Below are 22,401 nucleotides of genomic sequence, written 5' to 3' on the forward strand. Positions count from 1 at the left end.
TTGACATTTGCAACACCTTCATGCTTAAAGATGCCTGGTGCATGAAAGGTACCACACCATTGGCATACACCCATTATTGTGCCCGCACAATACCTGGTCTCGCATTGATTATTGCCTCATCGCCACGACTGTTGGACTGTGGTTGGGCTCCGTCCAACATTTAACACACGGACGCGTTACATTTCATCTTCCATTTTGGGGCAACTGCGAGAGACCTTGGTGGTTACCCCCCCAACTGGCATTACAAAATGCACTCTTTTGCTCCAAACTGCGTACCGCTGTCCTGGAATATTACCACATTGATGAGGGCTTGGGATACACCTAGGACAGACTGTGGGAGCCATTTAAGGCATACATTAGAGGCATAGGTATCTCCAAACACTCCGGGGTTCTGCGGGACATGCGTAGGGAACTCGTGCGTACTGGCCACTGAACTGCCACATTAGATTCAGCTGCCACTCGACAATACGAAACCACATACTCCCTTAAGACAGGCCATATACTGGCAGAATACTACGACCTTGCAGCTCATGAAGTTACTTCTTGGGACATACGCCAGAGCTTGTAGATATGAGAAGGGGAACATCCAGGACACACATTGGCCAAACTCCCATGAACCCCGCCCCCACTTCCCCTTATATCACTGGATTAAGCCAAGAAGGGGAGTCCAGGGCGACCTCCAATGAAGCAATCCTTGAAACCCTTCTCCAATGCAATACTCATCTCTACACTACTCCGGTATCTGGAGGCTCTGTGGCCCGAACGTTCTATTTAGAGGAGATAGTCATGGTGCGGCTATCCTCAGCTCAAAAACAATTCCTCAACTAGACCCTCACTAGTGAGAAAATAGTGTATAACACAGACTCCATGGATGGATCGAAGGACCCCGGCCTGGACGATTTCACCGGGGAGTTTTATAAACACATACTTGCACCACGTCTCTTGGAGGTATATACAGAATCGATTAAAGACGGGATACTCCCTCCCTCGATGCGGGAAGCATCCATAACCCTACTTCTTAAACTTGTTAAGGATCCTAAGCATTGCGGATCTTGCAGACTCCTATCACTTTTGAATTTTGAAAACAAAATATTTGCTAAAGTGTTATCCAATCGCTTTGCCCATTTAAACGAGCAAATAATCTCTCCTGCACAATCTGGATTTGTCTCCCACTGCTCCACATCCCTAAACCTACGCATGGTTTTCTCTGTCCTCAACAGAGTTTCCCCTGAGACCCCAGTTGCAATGGCCTCTTTAGACACAAAGAAGGCACTTGAATCCCTCGAGTGGCCCTTTCTATACGCTACCCTTCACAAACTGAGCATCCCCCACAGTTTTTCTTCCTTGATCGATCTCCTCTATACCAAACCTCGCTTTAGGGCTCATCACAAACCCAGTCCTTCCCTGTCACCCAAGGTACCCAGCAGGGATGCCCCCGGTACCCATTGCTGTTTATTATAGCGATGGACCCATTGGTCGGCCACCTCGAAAAAGATCACATGCATCGAGGCCTGCAAGTTTGCCCTGGACCCCTCCTTGTATCACTTTACACTGACGATGTGATTCTTTTTTGTGCTGCACCCAAAACAAAATCTTGGCCCAATCGTGTGGGAGGTGGCTGTTTCGGAGATCATTCGGACCTTTTGATAAACTGGTCTAAATCCGAATTATTTATCCTTAAGGAGTCCACCACCTCTCCACAACGAGAGTTCCCATTGACTGGGCTAAGGAGCAAGTAGTGCGCTTGAATTATGGCCCCGCCATGAACACGTTGTCCACAAAAGTGGAGCGATGAAGAAGATTACCCCGGTAAATGGCTGGCTGCATTGTAATTATTAAAATGGTGATCCTTCCCGGTTTCTTATATCTTTAAAAATATTCCAGTTCTGATTAACTAACTTTTTCTTTGCCATGTTTCGTGGGCTCTTTTTAAAGCTCATTTGGACAGGTAAGAGCCAGTCATAAGCTGCGACACACTGATCCTTCCAAATAAAAGGTGGGGGGGGGGGGTATTGGGTACCACATTTCCACCAGTATTTAGCAGCGCAATGGCAGTATTCACACCATTGGTTTCGCGCAGATGCCAGACTTTCATGCACTAAACCTGAAATTGACCAGGCCACACCAGTACCTTTAGCTTCCATTCTCACGAAAGGACTTCCTTTAGACCCAGATGATGTGCAGACTCTGTCCACCACATGCTGGGCCTGGCGTAAACTCAAACTCATGATGGGAGCCCCCTTGCTATGTTCACCTTCATTAGTATTATCAGACAATTCCTGGCTCCCCATTACTTGCTCGACTTTGGTTAAGTGCACTATGATGCACTTCAGCCTACACACATTCGGCGACCTTTTCCCTATCGAACATATCCCCTCCCACTCCACAATCACTTCACTGCGGCCTCCATTTGGACCATTTTCTGATGCAGCGCTTGTACAGTGCGTTAAGGGTGCATATTCCACAATATACATTGGCGCTTGACAAATCCACGCTAGTGATCGGGATGATGACGGTCACAGCTTAGTGTCGAAGTTATACCACATTTGAGTAGCTTTACTTCCCACCCACGATGCAAAGCTTAGGTGTTCTTGGGAACATAATCTGGGCTACCAGCTAATGGACAAAATATGGGTTAACTGCTGCACACAAACATGCTGGCCCTCCCAACCAATGTCAAACTTGTGCATTTTAAATTCCTACGCAGGGCATATATCAACCCCAATGATCAACCCAGATCTGAACACACAAGATCTTCCAAATGCTCCAAATGCCACACAGAGGGAAATTTTCTACACATGGGTTGGACCGGGATCTTCTGGCGACTGGCTCAAATAACTGGGATAGATCCTGACACGTACGCACTACTGGCACTGTTGGATTATGTACAAGACCGCCTGAAAACTTACCGACACTTTGCAGTCATGGCCTCTTACTGGCCAAGCGGGCGGTTGCACTCCACTGGGGTAGAAGGCGCCCACCCAATGCACAAGACTGGATTATTAGTCTAAAGTAGTGATACCATCAGCCAGCTATATTTCTCTTTTCAACCCGCTACGTATCAACCGAAAGACAAATAGCAACCACTCCACACCTATCTACTATCAGTGAGCGATGACACCCAGAGCTCCCAGACTGCGAATATTGCAACACCAGGCCGTACCTTGCTCCCAGTCTCCTCTTGTTGCGCCACCGGGTCAATTTCTCCTAATTACCCCCCTCCCCCTTACCACCTGGCAGTCCTTGGCACGACGTGCTCGTTCCACAAACCCCCCAACCCCTCTCGTAGATTCAGACTACTTTACACATCCACGTGCGGTTCTATGCACAATATAATTCACTGTGTATGGAAAACTGTAGTTGAGTTTTGTTGTTTATTGTGGTTTTTGACACCGTGCTTGCACACCACGCTGGTCTAGACTCTCTGTACTAAGACGACTAGTACTGGTCCATTAATTATCTGTTACCCCACCTCGCCACCACTGTACTCAAATAACGTGGCGATTAGCTTCTCCTTAGTAGATACTGCACTGTATCCTTGCCTGCATGGTGTGTACCAATGTGCTTAATCTGCTATACCACGTGAAGGGACATGGGCAACTACTATATTTGCTATGTGCTTGTACTATGAAAATCAAAAACAGGTTAAAAAAAAAATAGAAGGGGCTTCACCTAGATCCCTTTTTCTTTCCACAACGGCTTTTGCATGCGTCATGCATAAGTCACAAGCAAGACACCACATACATATGGCATAAGGGAGAGATAGACTTCTTCCTATCCTAAAAGCCCATTTTCAATTTTTCGTATACATGGATAACTCTTTCTCTTAGCCCTTCTTTAGTTTGGGGCTAGCTATGTTTCTTTAAAAGAAAACAGATAAACAGACATTTCAGCTGTTCGTGACAAGACACATAAAAAAGTTATAAGATTATTTTGACTGGTGCAATCCTAATTTGTTTTCGATTTCAAACTGAAAGGTTTCTCTAAACACAGCTTCTCTCATTGATAGCAATTCTAAAATGTGCTTTGTGTTTGCTGAACAGTAAAGATTCCCCATTCCTTTAAATACTTGTCTCACTCAAGGAATTTAGAAATCATGATAGGGTCTTAGGCTCTACTTTGAATGCTATTTTTTTATCTAGCACTTACAGGTCGAACAGTATGCCATAAAATATAAATTCTTTGTCCCCTAAAAGTGGCCTTCCATAACAGAACACTCAGACACAGGACTATTTGATGTGAAGACATACAGCAAGACTTCCTAAAATGGTATTCGTGTGGTGGGTGGGTGGGTCTTACGGCTTCAATACCTTTGCCCCATTTTAGCAAAGTATTTTCAGTATTAAGACACACAACAAATGTCTATGTACGAGAAAATATATCAAATATACAAAATATACTGTTTTACCTTCATTGCATGATGTAAACTCCAAGCATCATAATAGGTGGCTGGCATAAAAAGGGCAAGAATAAGTTCTTCCATGTGTCCACCTAACTCCGATTTCAGGTCTTTTATCAAATCCTGGTAAATTACAAAAGATTGTAAATATTAAAAAGATAAAAATAAGTAGTTCAATTTAGCTCATCTCACAATAAGATAATTTAGAATAGGAGAAGTCAACTTTGTTTAGAATAGCAATATATCAAATGCATCAGGTGATGAACTAGAAATGGCTTAGTTAAACGAATTGTAAGAAATAGTTGGATATTCATGTTTAGTTGTACAGACTTAAATCTGTAAACATCTAAAAAGATACTGATAAACTAAATCACAATTGCTTGTGCTAAAACAATTACTGTCTACTTAAACTTGCTTAAAAGTTGTTAAAATAAAAAAGGAACAAACATAATTGATCAGCACCAAAGATGTTAAATGTGTTCATGTGGGTGGACAAAACAAGTACAAATATATTTACTGTATGGACACCCAGGATAAAAATGATGAACTATATGACACACTCACAACTCATCTCTGACTAAACGGCATGAAACATTCAATAGCACTGTTACCCGTGCTAAAAAGGGACACTAATGATGATCTGACAGTATCTAGTTCGCAAGTAGACTAACAGAAAAGATGCGATGATGGTTTTTATGCCCCATTCAGGCATATACACGAAGCGATGGTGACCCCATTCAGACACATAAGCGAACTCCACCATGCCTAGGTATGCGTAGACATTACGTAAACAACATGCTTACCCAGCAATGAATCAGTTACTTAACTGTAATCTTTATTACTCAGAAAACCCATTTTCTCGAACCTATGCTTTCTTTATGAGGTGTCTAACATTTACCCATGCAGTAGTAGTATGACAAAATCGGGTGAGGATGCAATTTAGTTATTACTGGGGGTGTTCTCTATATGAAGCCCAACCATCAAAATTAGTATTCCTGGTGCAACGGCCCACAGACTAATACCAATAGCAAAAGCCTATCTGTTCTGTTTTCGGATGAATATGGGAGAATAGAACTTTTGAACCATAACTGCACTAATCTTATAATGGAAGCGCACCAAAATCAAAAAACAATCTTCACTATAGTCAAGTCCTTTACCCACCCAAAAGCTCTTACCGTTGACATACCTCCGTCAGAGAGTCTCTGCAACCAAATTGCAGACTACTTCGTTGACAAAATTGTCAACATTCAGAAAGACTTTCCTCTACCCCCGACGACCACCACACAAGTCACAGTCAATCACCTCCCTCTCTCCAGTTTTAAATCAGTATCCTTGGAACAGACACGTAAGGCAATCCGCGCCTGCAAATCAGGAGCACCCACGGACTCCTGTCCCCCTATCATCCTCCATCACCTGATTGATACAGTCAATCCCCACATCAATGGAATCATTAATGAATCCCTTGCATCTGGAATTGTACCTGTCAAATGGAAGAAGGCCACTGTCAAACCTCTGTTAAAAAAACAGAATAAACCACCTACAGACCTGACTAATATGCGGCCTATCTCCTTACTTCCTTTCCTAGGCAAAGTCACGGAGCATTTAGTGCACGAGGAACTTAAAACCTTCACAGAAGCCCACAACATCCTGCATCCACAGCAATCGGGCTTCCGCTCCGGTCACTCGACAGAAACAGCCTTGATCGAGCTTACCGACTCTATTAAATTCCTACAGGATGAGGGCAAGCAAGCTGTCCTCATCCTGTTGGATCTCACAGCGGCATTCGATACCATCTCACACGCTATTCTAATCAATCGAATGCGAGAGATCGGTGTGACAGACTTAGCCTTGGCCTGGATTTCATCTTTTTTATCAAATAGGTCCCAGACTGTAGCACTTGGACCCTATCTTTCCAGCGAAAAGTTAATTACATCTGGAGTGCCCCAGGGGTCCGTATTGAGCCCCCTATTTTTTAATATCTACATGGCACCCCTCTTAGCTGTGATAGAGTCGCATGGTATCCTGGTTACGTCCTACGCTGACGACACACAATTGGTCGTCACCATCGACAAACAGCGTACGGACGCAGAGCTTCGCTTTAAAAACTGCCTTTCCGATGTCTTTGCATGGCTAAACACTAACCATCTCAGATGTAATAGCGCAAAGACAGAGATTATTCCAATAGGTAAGAATATCTCTTTCTCCCCTAAAGACTGGTGGCCCACAGGCTCCGAGGCTCCTCCTAGTGCAGTTACAACAGCCAGAAATCTGGGTGTACAATTTGATTCCTCCCTCACTTTTGACGACCACGTCAAGATCACTGCTGGTCGATGTTTTGGACTAATAAAATCTCTGAGGAAATTCTTTGATTTCCTCCCAATCGCAGCCAGAAAGTCAGTCGCGGTAGCCCTTCTACTCTCCCGACTTGACTACTGCAACGGCCTTATGGCTGGGGTGAAAAAATCTACCCTCAGGAAGCTGCAGAGTTTACAACATGCTGCAGCTCGATTGGTTTTGCAACTCCCCAGAAGGTCATCTGCATCTGCAGCCCTGAATTCACTTCATTGGATGCCATTACACAAAAGAATTTTCTTCAAACTGCTTCTCACAGTTCATAAGACCATGCAAAACACAGGACCCCGCTATTTTGTAAACCGCTTCAAGCGCTACAATCCTTCGCGCTGCCTGAGATCTTCTGGGACTAACCTTGTCCAAATCCCCAGATTTAAATACAAGACCAGAGGAGGAAAGTCCTTTAATGTTCTGGCAGCTAAAGCCTGGAACACCTTGCCCATTGACCTCAGAGTCATCAATAATGAGAACAACTTCAGGAAACTCCTTAAGACATGGGTCTACAAACTCTCCGATTCCTCTGTCCTGGCTGCTATCTAGTTCCTTTTTTTATTTCACCACGTATTCCAGTTATTCCTCCGTAACTCGCTTAGCGCCATGATGCTCCCCTGGGAGCGAACGTTCGCGCTTTACAAATACCCACAAATATCAAATATCATATCAAAAAAGTGAAAAATTAACCAGGTGGTCATATTTTCCTTCTAGGGGATAGCCATGCAAAATACATGGAATATACCATATTCATACATTTTCAGTAATTCACAAACATTTCCCATGGCAATTCCCACTCTGAATACATTCATAAAGTCGCTCAATATAAAGGATGTAACACCTATTTTCCGGTCGAGAAATTGGTAGAGAACCCCTTCAATTGTAATAACGGTGTGGTAGAAGGAATTTATCATCATGAAAATATTTTGCTCGGGATTTTTTTTTTGTGGAAGTTCTTTGTATATGGATGTTTCCATCTGACTTATTCACTTGAGCAAAGGTTGACGAGTATGAGCACTCCTGGAAATGTACAGAACTACTAGTGGGATGCTGATTAAACACTCACTAGGTTACTGAGTTTGATCTATACGGGAGCATAGTCAGATACAGAAAGAGCTCCTATACCAGCCTCTCCCACTTTATGTATCAAGGCTAGATAGAAGGATCATATTGATGCTGGAATATGCAATGTATAGAGGTAAAGAATGTATAATCTGTCTCCGAGATGCATTCCTCACATTTGTCTACTGGTCCCAGTTCCAATACCTGCTCTTCGATGTCCCTAGATATTTCAACAGCTAGCAGTTGAACTGCCTCTTCTTTCCCCTCCATTACCATACTGTAGTCGTTGAGGAGTAGAATCCCCTCTATGAACCCTGCAGCATTCCTTAAGACTTTTCCTAGAAAATTGTCTTGACCATCAATGGGAGCATACCAGGTGGCAATTGTTATTAGCCTCCCTCATACCCTGTCCGTCACCATGACATCTTACCTTCCTATCCATTAAGGTTCCTAAAGTTTCAAAACTGAGGTATTTTGGCAATTAGGATTGCTAACCTAAACGTCCTCGAAGATGTGTGGCAATGGACCTGAGTGCTGTATATAATGAATCAGAATGTATGGGTTTCTTGATCTGCCTTTTCAGATGCCAGAAAGGTATGCATCTTTGCCCTCCTAGCAGGGAAATTCAGCCCTTTGGCATCAAGTGATACAATACAATATTGCAATTTAGGGTGGAAAAGCACCTCTTGGGTAGACGTGGTCTACGTGGTATTCCGTTGCCCTATGTCTCAGGCATCTACCCCTCCTCTTCCTCCATCAGCTCCTCCTCAACATTCTGCAAACAGCATTAAGGTAAAAACACTATTAAGATACGATTCCGGGGGGCGTGGCTTAGCGGGCGATCATGGCGGACGTGGCTTGCTAGAGCTCCCGCCGGCCCGACACTTATCCTGGCATTATCCTGGTCCCTGAACCCTACGGAGTGTGCCACGACCGAGGAGACCTGAGCGGACATCGCTGGGAGCCGTCCGGTGCCTGACACGAAGCGCGGAGTCCATCTGGCGCGAAGAGGCGAGTGGGTGAAGCGAGCGGCCTGGTGCCCGCCGGACAGGCCGGGGCCTCAATTTTGGCGTGCCCGGGCCGGACCCGGGGCGGACGGCGCTGCTTCCAGAAGGCGCTCCAGGGCTACCCACTACCGGCGGCCCATTGAGGTGTGCCCTATCTCCCCCCACACTGCCAGCGGTGGGGGCCCGTGCCTCTGTGGGTGCCCTGGTGGAGCTGCGGCCTTCCTGCTTCGGCGGAGCCGGGGCCTCGAGTTTGGCGACCCCCGCGCCTCGTGGACCCTTTGATCCTGGGACCCTCCGCTGTTGGCGCCTGCAGCGCCCTGCATCCTTTGGCGCATTCTGCTGCCGGCGGACACGGCGCTCTTCACGGCGGCCGACCGCGGTGCCGGGCCGTCGGTGCGCGCTGCACCCTCCGCCCTCGTGGACCAAGTCGGGCGGGGGTGGCCAGTGCCCGTGACGAGCCGGGGGTGCCGGTGAGATCGGTGTGGCCCGGGCGCCGGCCCGCTGTGGGGACTGCCGAACTGCACGGGAGCAAGTGCAGGACATTGTGCCCCTGTGGACATTGGGGCTCGCTGGTCCCACTGGCATAGATCGGAGGAGTCGGACACCTGGGGAGAGGCTTCCATGCGCTGGGTTCTGGCGAGGCTGCACGACTTGAGTCCCTCCCTGTGACCGACGGCTCGGCGACGGCGAGATCCTGAGTGGACTGGTGTGCTTCGGCCGCCCCGGCTGGGGCCTGAGTGGGGGACCCTCGAGCGGTGCGACCCCCCTGCAGGTGCGTGCTACTGGTGGGTCGCCTCTGCCGCTGCCGCCATGACCAGGGGCACGGCCGCCACAAAGTCTGGGCCAATCGACAAATTTACCGGCCCCGGTGGAAGTGCTGGAGCGGCTAGTGGGGGTCAGAGTACTGGACCAGACAACGCGGCACTGCTGACAGCCATCAATCAGTCCCGTGATATGTTAGATGCGAAAATTGGAGCGGTGGGAACCGATGTGATGCTTCTGCGCCAGGACCTCCGCAACGCGGTCGCTCGCATAACGGAGACGGAGACCAGAGTCACGACAGTTGAGGGGGATGTTGGCGTCCTTAGGAAGAAGATTGCCGACATGGAACAGACTCAACGAGGCCTGGCACTGCGGGTGGAAGATGCCGAGGGGCGGGCGCGACGGAACAACCTGCGCTTTGTTGGCTTTCCGGAGGACTGTGAGAAGGGGCCCGTGGATGTCTTCCTGTCTCGGTGGCTGGAGAGCTGGCTGCCCCCGGACGCCCTGTCGAGCTGCTTTGTGGTGGAGCGCGCGCATCGCACCTTGACGCAGAAACCGCCAGTTGGGGAGCGACCTCGCCCGATCATTGCAAGGCTCCTTAACTTTCACGACAGGGATGTCATCCTCCGGGAAGCGCGGCTCAAGGAAACGCTGCTCTATGACAACCACAAGATTATGATATTCCCTGATTACACCAAACTGGTCCACCAGCAGAGGCATTCCTTTCTGGAGGCGAAGGCCAAGTTGCGAGGTCTCAAGATCCAGTATTCGCTACTATATCCGGCTCGCCTCAGGGTGGTCTTCAACTCAAAGACTCTCTTCTTCGATACACCAGAGGCCGTCTTCACTTGGACTGATGAAACTGTCAGGATTCGCCCGCACGTCCAGCCGGGGTTGCACTCCGGGTCGCCACGTGGCTCCTCGACGGACCGGAGCGACCCGCCTGCCAAGGGGAAACGCCATCGCAAATCCCGCTCCCGACGGAGGTCCCTGTCCCGGGATCCCTTGCTGGGGGACACACAACCTGACACAGAATAGCCTGGCGAAGACTCAGGATTGTCGCAGGCCAGGGCTACCTGCTGGCGGCCTCTCGTCGATGTCTCTACCCCGTGGCTGCTGAACTCTGGCCGATGGAGCAGCCGTTGACTGGTGCAGTATTGACTCCTTTCCTGGTGGGGGTGTGGACGCTTGCGGTCCGACACCCCTTGGTTTGTGGTGCCTTACTACTGATGTTGCTGTTTCCCTGGAGTGGGTTCGGGGTGCACTTTATGGGCTGCCTCCTCCGGATGGGGTTGGGGGGTGGTTCTGGGAGTGTGCCTGGTTAGGGTTTTAAAGGGAGTCTAGTTGGGATCCATTGGTATGACTGGCTTTAGACGCTGTGTTTTGGGTCTGAAGTACCGTATACCGCGACAGATGCTTCATTGTTTATTGAGGTATTGGGGTGGGGGAGGGGGGCTCTGGGGTGTTTGGTTGTTGGGGGGTTGGGTTGGGACTAGTGGGGTAGCGGGGGTTGGGAATGTGTTCTGTGGGATGCACGTGTTTCGTATGCAGTCGGCGGCTGGTGGGCTGGGAGTTTGGGTTGGGTTGCGGGGATTGTGGACACGGACCCATTGGGACAATGGCTGACGCCCCACGACTTGTGCCATCTACTGCTCTCATGCGTGTACTGAGTTGGAATGTCCGGGGGCTCCTGGACAAGATCAAACGGGGGGCTGTGCTCCGCTGGGCAAAAAGGGACCTGGCTGACGTGCTCCTCCTCCAGGAAACGCACATGCTGGGTACGAAGGCTCTGAGCCTACAGAGGTTTGGCTTCCACCAGGTGTTTCATACAGGGTTTGCCAGGGGCTCGAGGGGGGTAGCCATCCTGGTTCATAAAAGACTAGCTTATACCCATGAGCGTCAGTGGCTTGATCCGCAGGGCCGGTTTGTGTTTGTGCAAGGGAAGATTGGTGTGGAGCCCGTAATCCTTGGTAGTGTGTATGCCCCTCCCCCGCTGCAGTGGGCCCTTGCGGAGAGACTGTTTACCCTGTGGGCCGAACTTCCCCGTTCTCTGGCGGTAATTGGTGGCGACTGGAACGACGTGTTGGATGTGGCTCTGGACAGGCAGAGGAGGCAGGGGGTCGCGGCTGCGGCCTCGCCTACGAAGCTGAGTGCAATGATTGATGGCCTTGGATGGGTGGATGTGTGGAGACACCTTCATGCAGAGAGACGAGAATACACCTATGTGTCTGCTGTGCATGGCTCCCTTTCACGCTTAGACTGTGTATTTGTACCGGGGACTTTCCTTGATAGAGTAAAGGGGGCGGCGATCCGACCTCGCGGGCTGTCCGACCACTCCCCGGTGGCGGTTCAAATTGACCTTTGCAAGGCGCGCCAACCATTCAGGTGGCGGATGTCTACATGGCACCTGCAGCAACCGGGCTACTCTCGGCACTTGCGCGGCGCGATTGCCCACTACTGGCGGGACAATCTGACGGAGGAAGTTGATGCAGTGACTGTGTGGGAAGCCATGAAACCCGCCATGAGGGCTGTCGATATTGCCTGGTGCGCATCTGCCCGCCGGACCCGACAGGAAAGTATCGCCACTGCGGCGGAGAGTGTGGAAAGGCGTGAGGCACGACACAGGGAGGCGGCCGATGATATGACGTTGCGGCTGCTGTTACAAGCACAACGGTCTTACTCCTCGGTCTTGTTGGACGAGGCCCGCCAAGCGTGGCTGGCTACGCGTAGTAGGGTGTACCAGTGGGGCGACAAGTCCTGCACCATGCTCCACCGGTTGTGTCAGCAGACTTTTCAGCCGATCACTTTACCGGGGCTGGTCGACGGCGCGGGGGTGGCAATAACAGACCCCTCGATCCTTGCTGCGCGCTACTACGAGCGTCGGTATGCCCCTCGTGAGAGCCTCTCCCCCGATGGCATTGAGGCTTACCTCGCGGCGGTTCGCCCGCAGGCGGTACCTGACGAGGTCCGCGATGCCTTGGATCTCCCCCTGACAGCTGAGGAATTGGGTGACGCGCTGGGTCAACTCAATACGGGTACAGCACCTGGGCCTAGTGGGTTCCCCAGTGAATTTTACCGGAAATTCCACCTGCAGCTTGGGCCGCATTACAGGCGGGCTCTGGAACTGGCTCGGGAGCGGGGTAGCCTCCCCCCGGACTGGCGCCACGCCGAGATTGTGGTGTTCCAAAAGCCGGGCAGACCCCCCGAGCGCCGCGAGTCCTACCGACCCATCTCCCTTATTAATTTTGAAGCCAAACTCCTGGCCAAGGCGCTTGCGAATCGCCTGCTTCCCCACATATCGGCCCTTGTCCACCCGGATCAGGCGGGATTCATGCCGCACCGGGCGACGCGACACAACATTCGGCGGGCGCAGGCGGCGATTGACGCGATTGGGACGACTGGGGACCAGGCGGCGCTGTTGTTGGCTGACATAGATAGTGCCTTTGACTCGGTCAGCTGGGCCTACCTCCTTACCCTCCTGCCACTTCTGAACCTGGGTCCGGTTTTCGTCTCCTATGTAAAGCTACTCTATACCGATATCACCGCTTCTGTGCGCGTCTCTGGGGCGATTTCCGCGCGATTCCCCGTGGCCAGGGGCACTCGTCAGGGGTGCCCCCTCTCCCCGTACCTCTTCGCGCTGGCCATGGAACCCATGGCCGCCCGAGTGCGCCAGGACGCGCTTTACCGGGGCTTTGTGTGGGGGTCGGGCCACTCGGACCGCATTGCTCTATATGCGGACGACGTGCTCTTTTTCATGACCGATTTACACCATACAGGACCCCGTGTTCTTGACATAATGCGGGAGTTCGGCCAGGCGTCGGGGCTCTTTCTTAACCCTCGCAAGTCTACCCTGTGGATTCTGGGGGGTGCCTCGGTGAGTTGCCAGTGGGCTGCGTCTCTTCAGGTGGCGGTCGACGGCATGAAGTACCTGGGCGTACACCTCTCGGCCTCGCCTGCTGTGGCATGGGATCGTAACATCCAGCCGGTGTGGGACAGGGTCCAGGTTGATGTTAAGACCTGGACGCGTATGCCCCTCAATATCTATGGCCGGTCGGCTATTTTCAAAATGGTGGCCCTGCCTCGGCTCCTCTACCAACTACAGAATCACCCGTATAAAATAGACCCGCAGTGGTTCCGTGGTGTCAACTCGGTGCTGGGCAGATTTCTGTGGGCCGGGGGTGCCTCTAGGGTGGCACTGCGTACCTGCTTCCTCTCTACCTACTGTGGCGGCTTGGCGTCCGCTGATCTGCTATCGTATTACCAGGCCTCCCATCTTCTAGTGCTCAACGAGTGGTGGTATGGGGATCGTAGCGATCCGGCCTATGCACTGGAACACTCCTTGATGGGCGGTGCCACTCTCCACACTCTGCTGTACTCGGCCAGGCGGAGGAGGGCCTTGCCAAGGGTCACTCAGGTGGTCTTCGCGATCTGGCGGCAGGCTCTGCGCCGCATGGGGTGGTGGGGCAGGCTGACGGCCGAGACGCCACTGTGGCATAACGGTCTACTACCAGAGCTGGCCTCCTTGTCCGGGTTCGGCGGCTGGGACGCGATCGGGATTTCGTCCCTCGGTAATGTCCTCAACGGAACCACGCTTAAGTCCTTTCAGGACCTTAGCTCCGAGTATAATTTGTCCAGGTCCCAATTCTTTCGCTATCTTCAGTTCCGGCATGCCCTTGGCCCCAGCCTAGTGGGGTTGGAACAGCTCCCCGACTTTAGTCCCATTGAGGCTAAATTGTTTATGGGCGACCTGGGCGACAAGAAAGTCTCTCAGATATACCGCTCCCTGGTCGTCAGCTGCTCCCCCTCCCTTTCGACCTTGAAGGCCTCCTGGGAGAGTGATGTTGGCCCCTTGGATGAGGACGATTGGCGGGAGGCCCTCAAATCTCCTCGGTGTGCAGCTATAGCCGTCCGTCTTCGGTTCATTCAATTTAAATACCTCCATAGGGCCTATTATACTAGGGAGCGGCTGTGGCGTGCGGGCCTCATAGCTACCCCTGAATGTCTGAGGTGTGGTGCTGAGAGGGGGACACTTTTCCATTCCGTGTGGTCCTGTGAGAGGCTGACCCGATTCTGGGCGGGTGTGTGGGACTGCCTGTCGGAAGTGCTGGGGTGGGATGTTCCCCGTACCCCTAGGCTGGGTCTCCTTCATATTCTGGAAAATGTTGGGGGTAACATTTACAAGCGCCACCTACTGCTGTTGGGGCTCGTGGTGGCTAAGCGTGACCTGGCCCAAGCATGGAAGTGCGAACGTGCCCCCCCCCTGAGTGCGTGGAAGGCAGGGTTGGACTACCTGATGGGTTTAGAATTACCCGTGTTTGAGGCCAGGGGGTGCCCCCGGAAACACTATAAGATCTGGAAGCGGTGGGCGGACTACAGGGATCTGGACCTCGATCCCCCAGCTGACATTGATGATGTGCTGGCCCTTGATGCGGACCCCGGGCCCTAGGCTACTAGCCAACTCTGACATTGCTTCCGTCTCCTGTTGCTGACTAGCGATCACGTGCTCTGGGTTAGGGTGGGATAAGGGGTGGGTAGTCGGAAGGGGAGTTGGGGGATGCTGTTGGGAATGGGTGGGCTGGGGGGGTTTAGGGGCGTGCCCCTTTTGTTTCCATAAAACTCTGAGTTCATTACCATGCCTTTCTCTGTCTGTGTTGTTGACAGTCTCCTCCTGACTGTGGAGGGCTGTCCTGACTCTTGATTGAACTCTTAATAAACACGGTTTTGAAAAAAAAAAGATACGATTCCACGGTTGATGCTGTAGAGTGAACTGGCCCATCTTCATGGCCCAGCCCCAACATGTTTAGTTCAACAAGGTCAGCAGAAGGGGAGTCTGCATGCCTGGGTTTGGATATGTGCATATGAATGTTCTTTTGTTGATTCCAAATGAACCCCATAGTCATTGTTCCAAGCACGTTCGAGTGGGGGCTCAATACCCCTATTGGACACTATCCTATTTCTTCAACTGTCCTCTTCTCAATGAACTATGCATTTGCCTTTAGCTTATGGGTAGGGATTCACCCTCTCTGTTTTAAGGTCTAGAGCTTGTGTTGTCCACTTCCTCCTGTGATGTCATGTGTTTGCCCAACGCCTTGAAGTAGTTTTCCACTGTGTAGAGAGGGTGCATCCTGTTTAGAGCTTGGGAAATCATGCCACATGGGAATGGCCATCGAAATTGGATTTTGGCTTTATCGAAGGTACCAGTCAAGAGTCCCAAGGCAACTTTTTTATCCAGGGATGGCTGAGCCAGATCCTGCAGTAGGATGGTTAGCCATTTGCAAAGGATACTGAGGAATTTTGTTCTTGCCTCCATTAAATTCTTCTCCTTATGCAGGTAGGATGAAAGTTTTCCAACAATGTCCCTAGACTGTTTTCTCTGGGTCCTGCTCAATGGGCTCTCTCTACTTGATTTTCATTAAGTCACAGGACGTGGGCAAATACGACTGCACATAAACACGGATGTCCGATCCCTATTCTTCCTCAATCGCCTAACAAATTCTGCTGATGTTTCGCCTTGCCTTTTCTCCATATTTTAGTTTACCATTTCCACTTGTGTTTCTACGGTTCAATTTTGGGTGAGAGTCTGTTTATTGAACACCCAGTGTATGTAAAGAAAGTATCTTTTGATAGTGCCACCCAGGAGTTGATCTGATCAACATCCTCTTAACGATCCGAAATTCCTGGTTTAAATCAGCTTTCCATTGTTTACACAGGTCTCGAAGGCTGGATTTTAAGTGCCACTTCGTCAATCCTGGGGCTTCCCTCTTGGCGTCTAGGTCTGTCCGCCATGCTGGAGTATTAGTGTCTGCTGACTTGGTAGGTCATAAGTAGACCACAATACTTTTTCCTTGTTCTTTAGACCATTGTACTATTGACCCTCTCAGTTTGTAGTTCTGAATGGCTGGCTCTGAAGAGACTGGGAGGACCCAGCCTTCCCAGTGGAGGTGGTAATCATGGGATGGGAATCCATCCTGGACATGATTTAGGTAGGGCCACGACCTGCTCCTTTCCGTACCTTTCTAGAGTGGTGTTCTTGGTGAAGAGGTTGGAACTGCACTGGATGAGATGAGATGGCAAGATGTTTCTCCAGACCCCATGTTTGGAGAGTCAGTTGGCTGGGTCAAGTGGCTAGCCTGGAGGTATTCGGTAAATTAGACTTTATAGGCATCTCTAGGCTAGGGGATGTGTAACAAGGGCCAACATGCGGTCCTTGAAAGAGTTACAAACTGACTTGACCCTTCACTGATCCCAACTTTATAAGTTCTTACAACTTCACCATGCTTTGACGTCCGGCCAAGTCTCTTTTGGGGAGGCACCCAAATTCAGCCCTATGGAAGCTAGGTTACCCATTGGGGCCCTCGGAACAGGGAGGCATTTCCTAGGTTTACAAATCTTTAACTATCATTTCTGCGGATCAAATTTCTGCAGCGAGGGCTAAGAAGTCATCATGGTTGGTCCCCAGGTAGACAGCTAGCGGAGGGAAGCCCTCATTGTAAAAGGCGCTAGTTATCGCCTCTACGTTCCACTTTATTCAATTGAAATTCCTGCATAACACTTACCTGATGCTGCTGTGGTTATGAAGGGCAGGCGCCCCTCACCTGCATGCTCCCGCTGTGGTGAGGAGGAGTGGATTTCTTCCATGTAATCTGGGCCCGTCCAGTGATTAGAAACTACTTGGCAACTATTTTTCGCTCCTTCTTCCAAGTTCTAAAGTGGCCCACTGATCCGTCACCGCGTCTAGCCTCCTTGGTCTTCTGGAATATCTGGAGAGAAACGGGTGAATGCTCTCTAGAGTGACTGGGGACACTGACTGCAAAAAGGGACATTCCGTAGAGGTGGAACTTGGAAAAAACCTACCAGCATTATTGGAATGGCGGAAGGTGAGGGAGGTGTGCACAAAATTGAAGGAGCCCATCTATGTGGCACGAGGATGTCCCCACAAATAGAGGCAGATATGGGGCCGGTGATGGGGCTATTAAAGATTGAAATGATATGCATGTTAACACTGTATGTGCGTTTTTCTACTTGAGCTGTACTGGACTGCTTGCACTGTACGATTTACTGTTTTATGATAAAAATCAATCAAAATTATTTTATTAAAAATAGATAATGTGAATGGTATAACTGATGTCAAGCTCAGCTATCCCGAATTTGTCAGTTAGAAATTTTACGCCAGGTGAAAAATGTAAACACAAAAATGTAATTTCTTTACATCCATCTGGAGAACCTCCTCTGTGTAGGGTATCGCTAGAGTTCATATTCTTCTTTATACCTCTCTAAACAACTCTTTATGCCAAGGTATCCTACTAGAATGCCTTTGATTTAACATTATGTAAGTCAGAGTAGTTAGTGGATCAAATGCTTGAAAAGCCTCAAATGCTTATCAAGGGTTAGGCTGCAATAATTAATGCTACTGGAAACCAGAACCTTATAAAGCCTAAGCTTGATGTCAAGATGAGGGAGGTGACTTAACTAAATTCTGACGTGATGAAGGGAACGAAAAAAGTCTACGGTCTCAAATTTTAAAGCCACATGGCATTCCAAGTGGAATAAATAATTCATATGTAAACTATAAAGAGAGCTCGATTGTATGATCATTTAATATCAAGGCTGAACAATGCCACTATTTCTGCCACCTTAACGGAAGTGACAACATATTAATACATTTTACCCCACAGTAGGAACCAATATGGGAATGTGATATTCTCAATCAGGGAAACCTCTAGTGACTTAAAATCAAATCCTAGTCTGGAAGGTTTAGGTTCGGATCTAAATGTCAGGGTTGGAATCTTTGCACCCGTTTTAGATGAAGCATGTGGCAACAGTAGTAACCGAGGAGAACCCAGTAGAGCTGGATTTGTATGGAGTCACAAGAAAGTTTTTGCAGGGGTGTGTTTGTGTTACTAAGCCTTGTCCAAAGTGCTATCCACCAATCTTCCTCCCAATTCATTTAGAGTTACAGGGTAATCCTATTGAACAGTAGCTGTCAGCCACAAGGATGGTCACAGTTCGAGGTGAGCTGAAAGTCATTTGTGGAAATGGGGTTCATAGGCTGTGCTATTAAATTAATAAGAGAAAAACTACCTTGGGCAATAACTGGGGTTGGTGAGCGTAGGCCTTAAGACAGAGGTGCCACTTCATTATCACATCTGGTACTAATCAGTATCCCTAGTGTCATTCCAGGCCTCTCAATTGACAAGTACCACCTCCATATGAGTTTTTCCTCTGCTCACAGAAAGCAAGCAATTGACGATGTCCTTCGTTTTCTGACTGCCTATCAAATTTCCAGCTGATGCACGTGTTGCATTTTCACTCTGTGTCCATCATATTTCATGTATTCATATGCATATTTCTCAATTATAACCAAGATTCAGTATTATACTAAATGTTTCATTAATATTCCAATGGGCTAAGAATTATACCCTGAATAACTGCCAGTGGTTAAGACGTTTTGCAAGTATGCCTTCCATGATGAAGTGTGATTGATGTGATGACCGAGGTGGCCAAGGACATGCCCGGACGTGGGTTCCTTGCTCACCGTGTTACACGATTCACACTATACCTCACTTACATAGCCTAACAAGGCCGAAAACCAGTCTGGGGTTTTTCATGTTCCCTTATGAAGGAGAACCCGCGTCTGGCAGTTTCTGATGGACCATTCCCATGAGAAACCGGGTCAGTATTGAGCTGCATAACGTGAGCATTTGTCTGGAGTGGCACAACTGCCAAAAAATGATGGGTTGGAATGCTACCCCAAGCAATTGGCAATGGTTTCACTTTTTGCAAGCATTCCTCCCATCACCTTTTGTGTGACTGAGGTCAGATGTGTTTCCCTGTTTCGGCGATGTTAAGACGGCATTTGATGGAACCGACCAAAAAGGACCTCAACTAAATCCAAGTCCTTAAGTGTCAAACTGCAAAGGTTAAGAGTCATTCATGTCCTCTGCAGTGATACCTGGGGAACAGATTAACCTTTTCTTGATGGAACTTGCTGTTTGTTTCTGGGTTTCATCTATTTTGTCACAGGGGCTTTATACCAGGGTTTCAACTCTGAATTCATACAAGAGGATGCTTCAGAAAGCAAGAGTGCATATCTGAACTTCTCTCAACGTCACCTTTTGACCATTAGGTCCTGATTAACGTCACAATTGTCGCACCTGACATATTCAATCACTGTAGGGGTTAGAGTTTATTGGCTGATATGAATAGCACCTAACTTGAATTACTGTCTGCAAGATGGGCCAAAACATACAGATTTTTGCTACTATAAAAGCAAAATCCGTATTTACTGTTATTCACCATGTATTTTACCCCCTGTAAATTTCAGCACATTTTATCTCCGGAATGTACATGGGAGAAATGAGGGGGTGTGGCGGTTATCACATAAATCATTATTGCAACACAATGTAACAGGTGTTACTGCGCATATAGCAATACTTGAGGACAATTGTAATCGTGGCCTTCAAGAGGGCTAAAATATCCTGGGGGCTTTAGATAGGACTTGTGGTTATGCTACAAAAGGGGGAGTTGACGGTCAATAATTCAACATATGACCTTTCTAGACAGGTTTCTCTTTTTTTTTGCTCTTCATTTGATATCTTGCCTTGCTCTCCTCTTCCCTTAGTGCACTGCAGGCAGAGAGACAGGGGCACAAAACCAAATGAGTGCAGGCAAGTACCACTTTGCAAACTGATAATTAGGAGCAGGACCTGTAAGGCTTGTTGGTGGGAAGGAAGCCATGGTTGTGGGTCTGACCTTGCTCAGCGCTGGTGCCAAAGAGCATCTGTAGCTACAGATCATGCTGCCTGCAGCAGTCCTGGTATCTTGTTCATACTTGCAGACCTTTCTACACGCCGAGCTGTAGCTCTAAAGCAATCCATGCTGGCTCTGCACACGCTTGTATTAGGCAGCAAGAGAAAGCAAGCTGATCCCTCGGTTGTGCAAACACAACACTGGCAGAGGATTTATCTTTCTGAAGTTGATAAATGGAGCATTAATAAATTGGTTAATACATTTAAGTCATACGACACACCAACATTTCAGCAGCTATATTATTATTAGATGTACCTTCTCTAGGAATCCTGTTATGAATGAGGGACTTTGGGGTCTTCATTTTGACTATTTGCTAAAGTAAAAAGTATCAAGTAACTTGGCACTATCCATCATGTTGTAGCACATGTTCGCATATGCTACAATGAGTGCATCTGCATTGTGTTCTCTTTGCCAAAGTGTTTTAAGAACTGATCTTCTCCAACAACATAGCCTGTGACCAGTAAGATGGCTTTGTAAGTCAATGTATCAGATGCAGAAATATGTTCAATACCTATATATGCTTTCAAGTTCAATACATGAATGAGCACTAGGTTATATTAACATAACCACTATTATAGTACTTTAAGACTTTCATTAAAAGGCGCTACATGAAAAGGCTTGGAAAAGTCTTGGAACGTTTGCTTGCTTCCTCTTGCGGTGGCCCTACCAAGATTAAATCCCAAGATTCAATCCTAGAAGTTACTTTGTTTTATTTATACAAGAAGTGAAAACGTTTATGGCATGTATGCCGAAATAACGTATTTATGAATATGAATTATATATGGAACCACTGAGAGACTGTCTAAAAAATTCAGGTGTCACAATCTACCAATATCCCATTGACACCAAATGTAACAGAAAATCTCTTCCGTTTAGAATACTTGTGCTCTGAAAAATTGCCTTTCAAAACTTCATGACTGGATGTAAAACAACTTCCTAAAACTTAACCCTAAAAAGAATAACTCCTCTTTCGCCACCACAATGATTCCACATTTAACCAACAAAGGCTATCTGGACTGCACTTTGTAGACTTCTTCCTTACACTTGCCCCTGAGCACTTGTCTCTGGGCATCCCACCTCTCCATGTCATCACACAGACATATGAAAATCTTAAAATGGCTCCCGAGCAACACCACAATAACCGTCCCCATGCCCCTGTCACCAGCAGACTGGACTATGAAAACTCCCTACGTGCTGAAATCACCAAACAACTCACTAGGGGACTCCAACCATTCAAGAACGCAGCAACCAGGCTCTTCCTAAACCTTCCACGCAGGACACATCACTCTACACCTCAAGGAGCTCCACTGGCTCCCAATACACAAATGTAGACCCTTCAAACTCCTCATGCACACTTTCAAAGCAGGGCCCAACAGAGGCGTTGCCTACCTGAACAGTTGCATCTCCTTCCCCCAACCATCCAGATATCTCCATTCAGCCGGACTCCTCCTTGCACATATCCCACACATCAGGAGGTCGTGTCTTCTCTTACATTGCTCTTACAGTCCCACTTCACATCAGAGCCTCCTCCTTGCTTCTTGAGTCCCACATGAAGCTGAAGACATGGCTCTTCAGATCCACATGAAACTAAAAGACCTGGCTCTTCTACCACCCCCATTCTTCGCTCATGCAGAGACTCCCACACCTGCTCAATACCAGCACACCCTGACTGGTGACAGTGCGCTCTAATTATACCAACAACATAAGATCAACCAAGCATTAAAATTAGCAAGAGTAACTCTCCTGTCTTGAAAAAAAAGGAAGACACCTGCTCCATTCTAAAAACTTTCACAGAGTTGCCTAAAGTCTGGTCATCAGATATCTGCATTACAGCAACTAAATTCTGTTTCTACAAGTCCATCTAGGCTCCCCTGAAAGCTTTGCTGCAAGACTACTTTTCTGAGCCAAGGTAATAGACCACATCACACCTTTTTATTGTGAATTATACTGGCTTTCCATCAAGACCAGAATTCATTTCAAGCTTGTCTGAATCACATTCAAATATATTTATGTGCAAAA

General features: G+C 48.5%; 1 protein-coding gene across 1 annotated transcript in view; it reads right to left on the reverse strand.

Annotated features, from left to right (window-relative positions):
• Positions 1–22,401, reverse strand: part of ANXA7 (annexin A7) — a 452,163-nt gene that overhangs the window by 171,323 nt on the left and 258,439 nt on the right. Inside the window, exon 8 of the mRNA XM_078643136.1 lies at positions 4,409–4,522. Coding sequence (XP_078499262.1) covers positions 4,409–4,522 — 114 coding nt within the window. The remainder of the gene's footprint in view (positions 1–4,408; positions 4,523–22,401) is intronic.

This window comes from Lissotriton helveticus, chromosome 5_1, assembly GCF_964261635.1.
Source record: "Lissotriton helveticus chromosome 5_1, aLisHel1.1, whole genome shotgun sequence".
NCBI classification, from domain to species: Eukaryota; Metazoa; Chordata; class Amphibia; order Caudata; family Salamandridae; genus Lissotriton; species Lissotriton helveticus.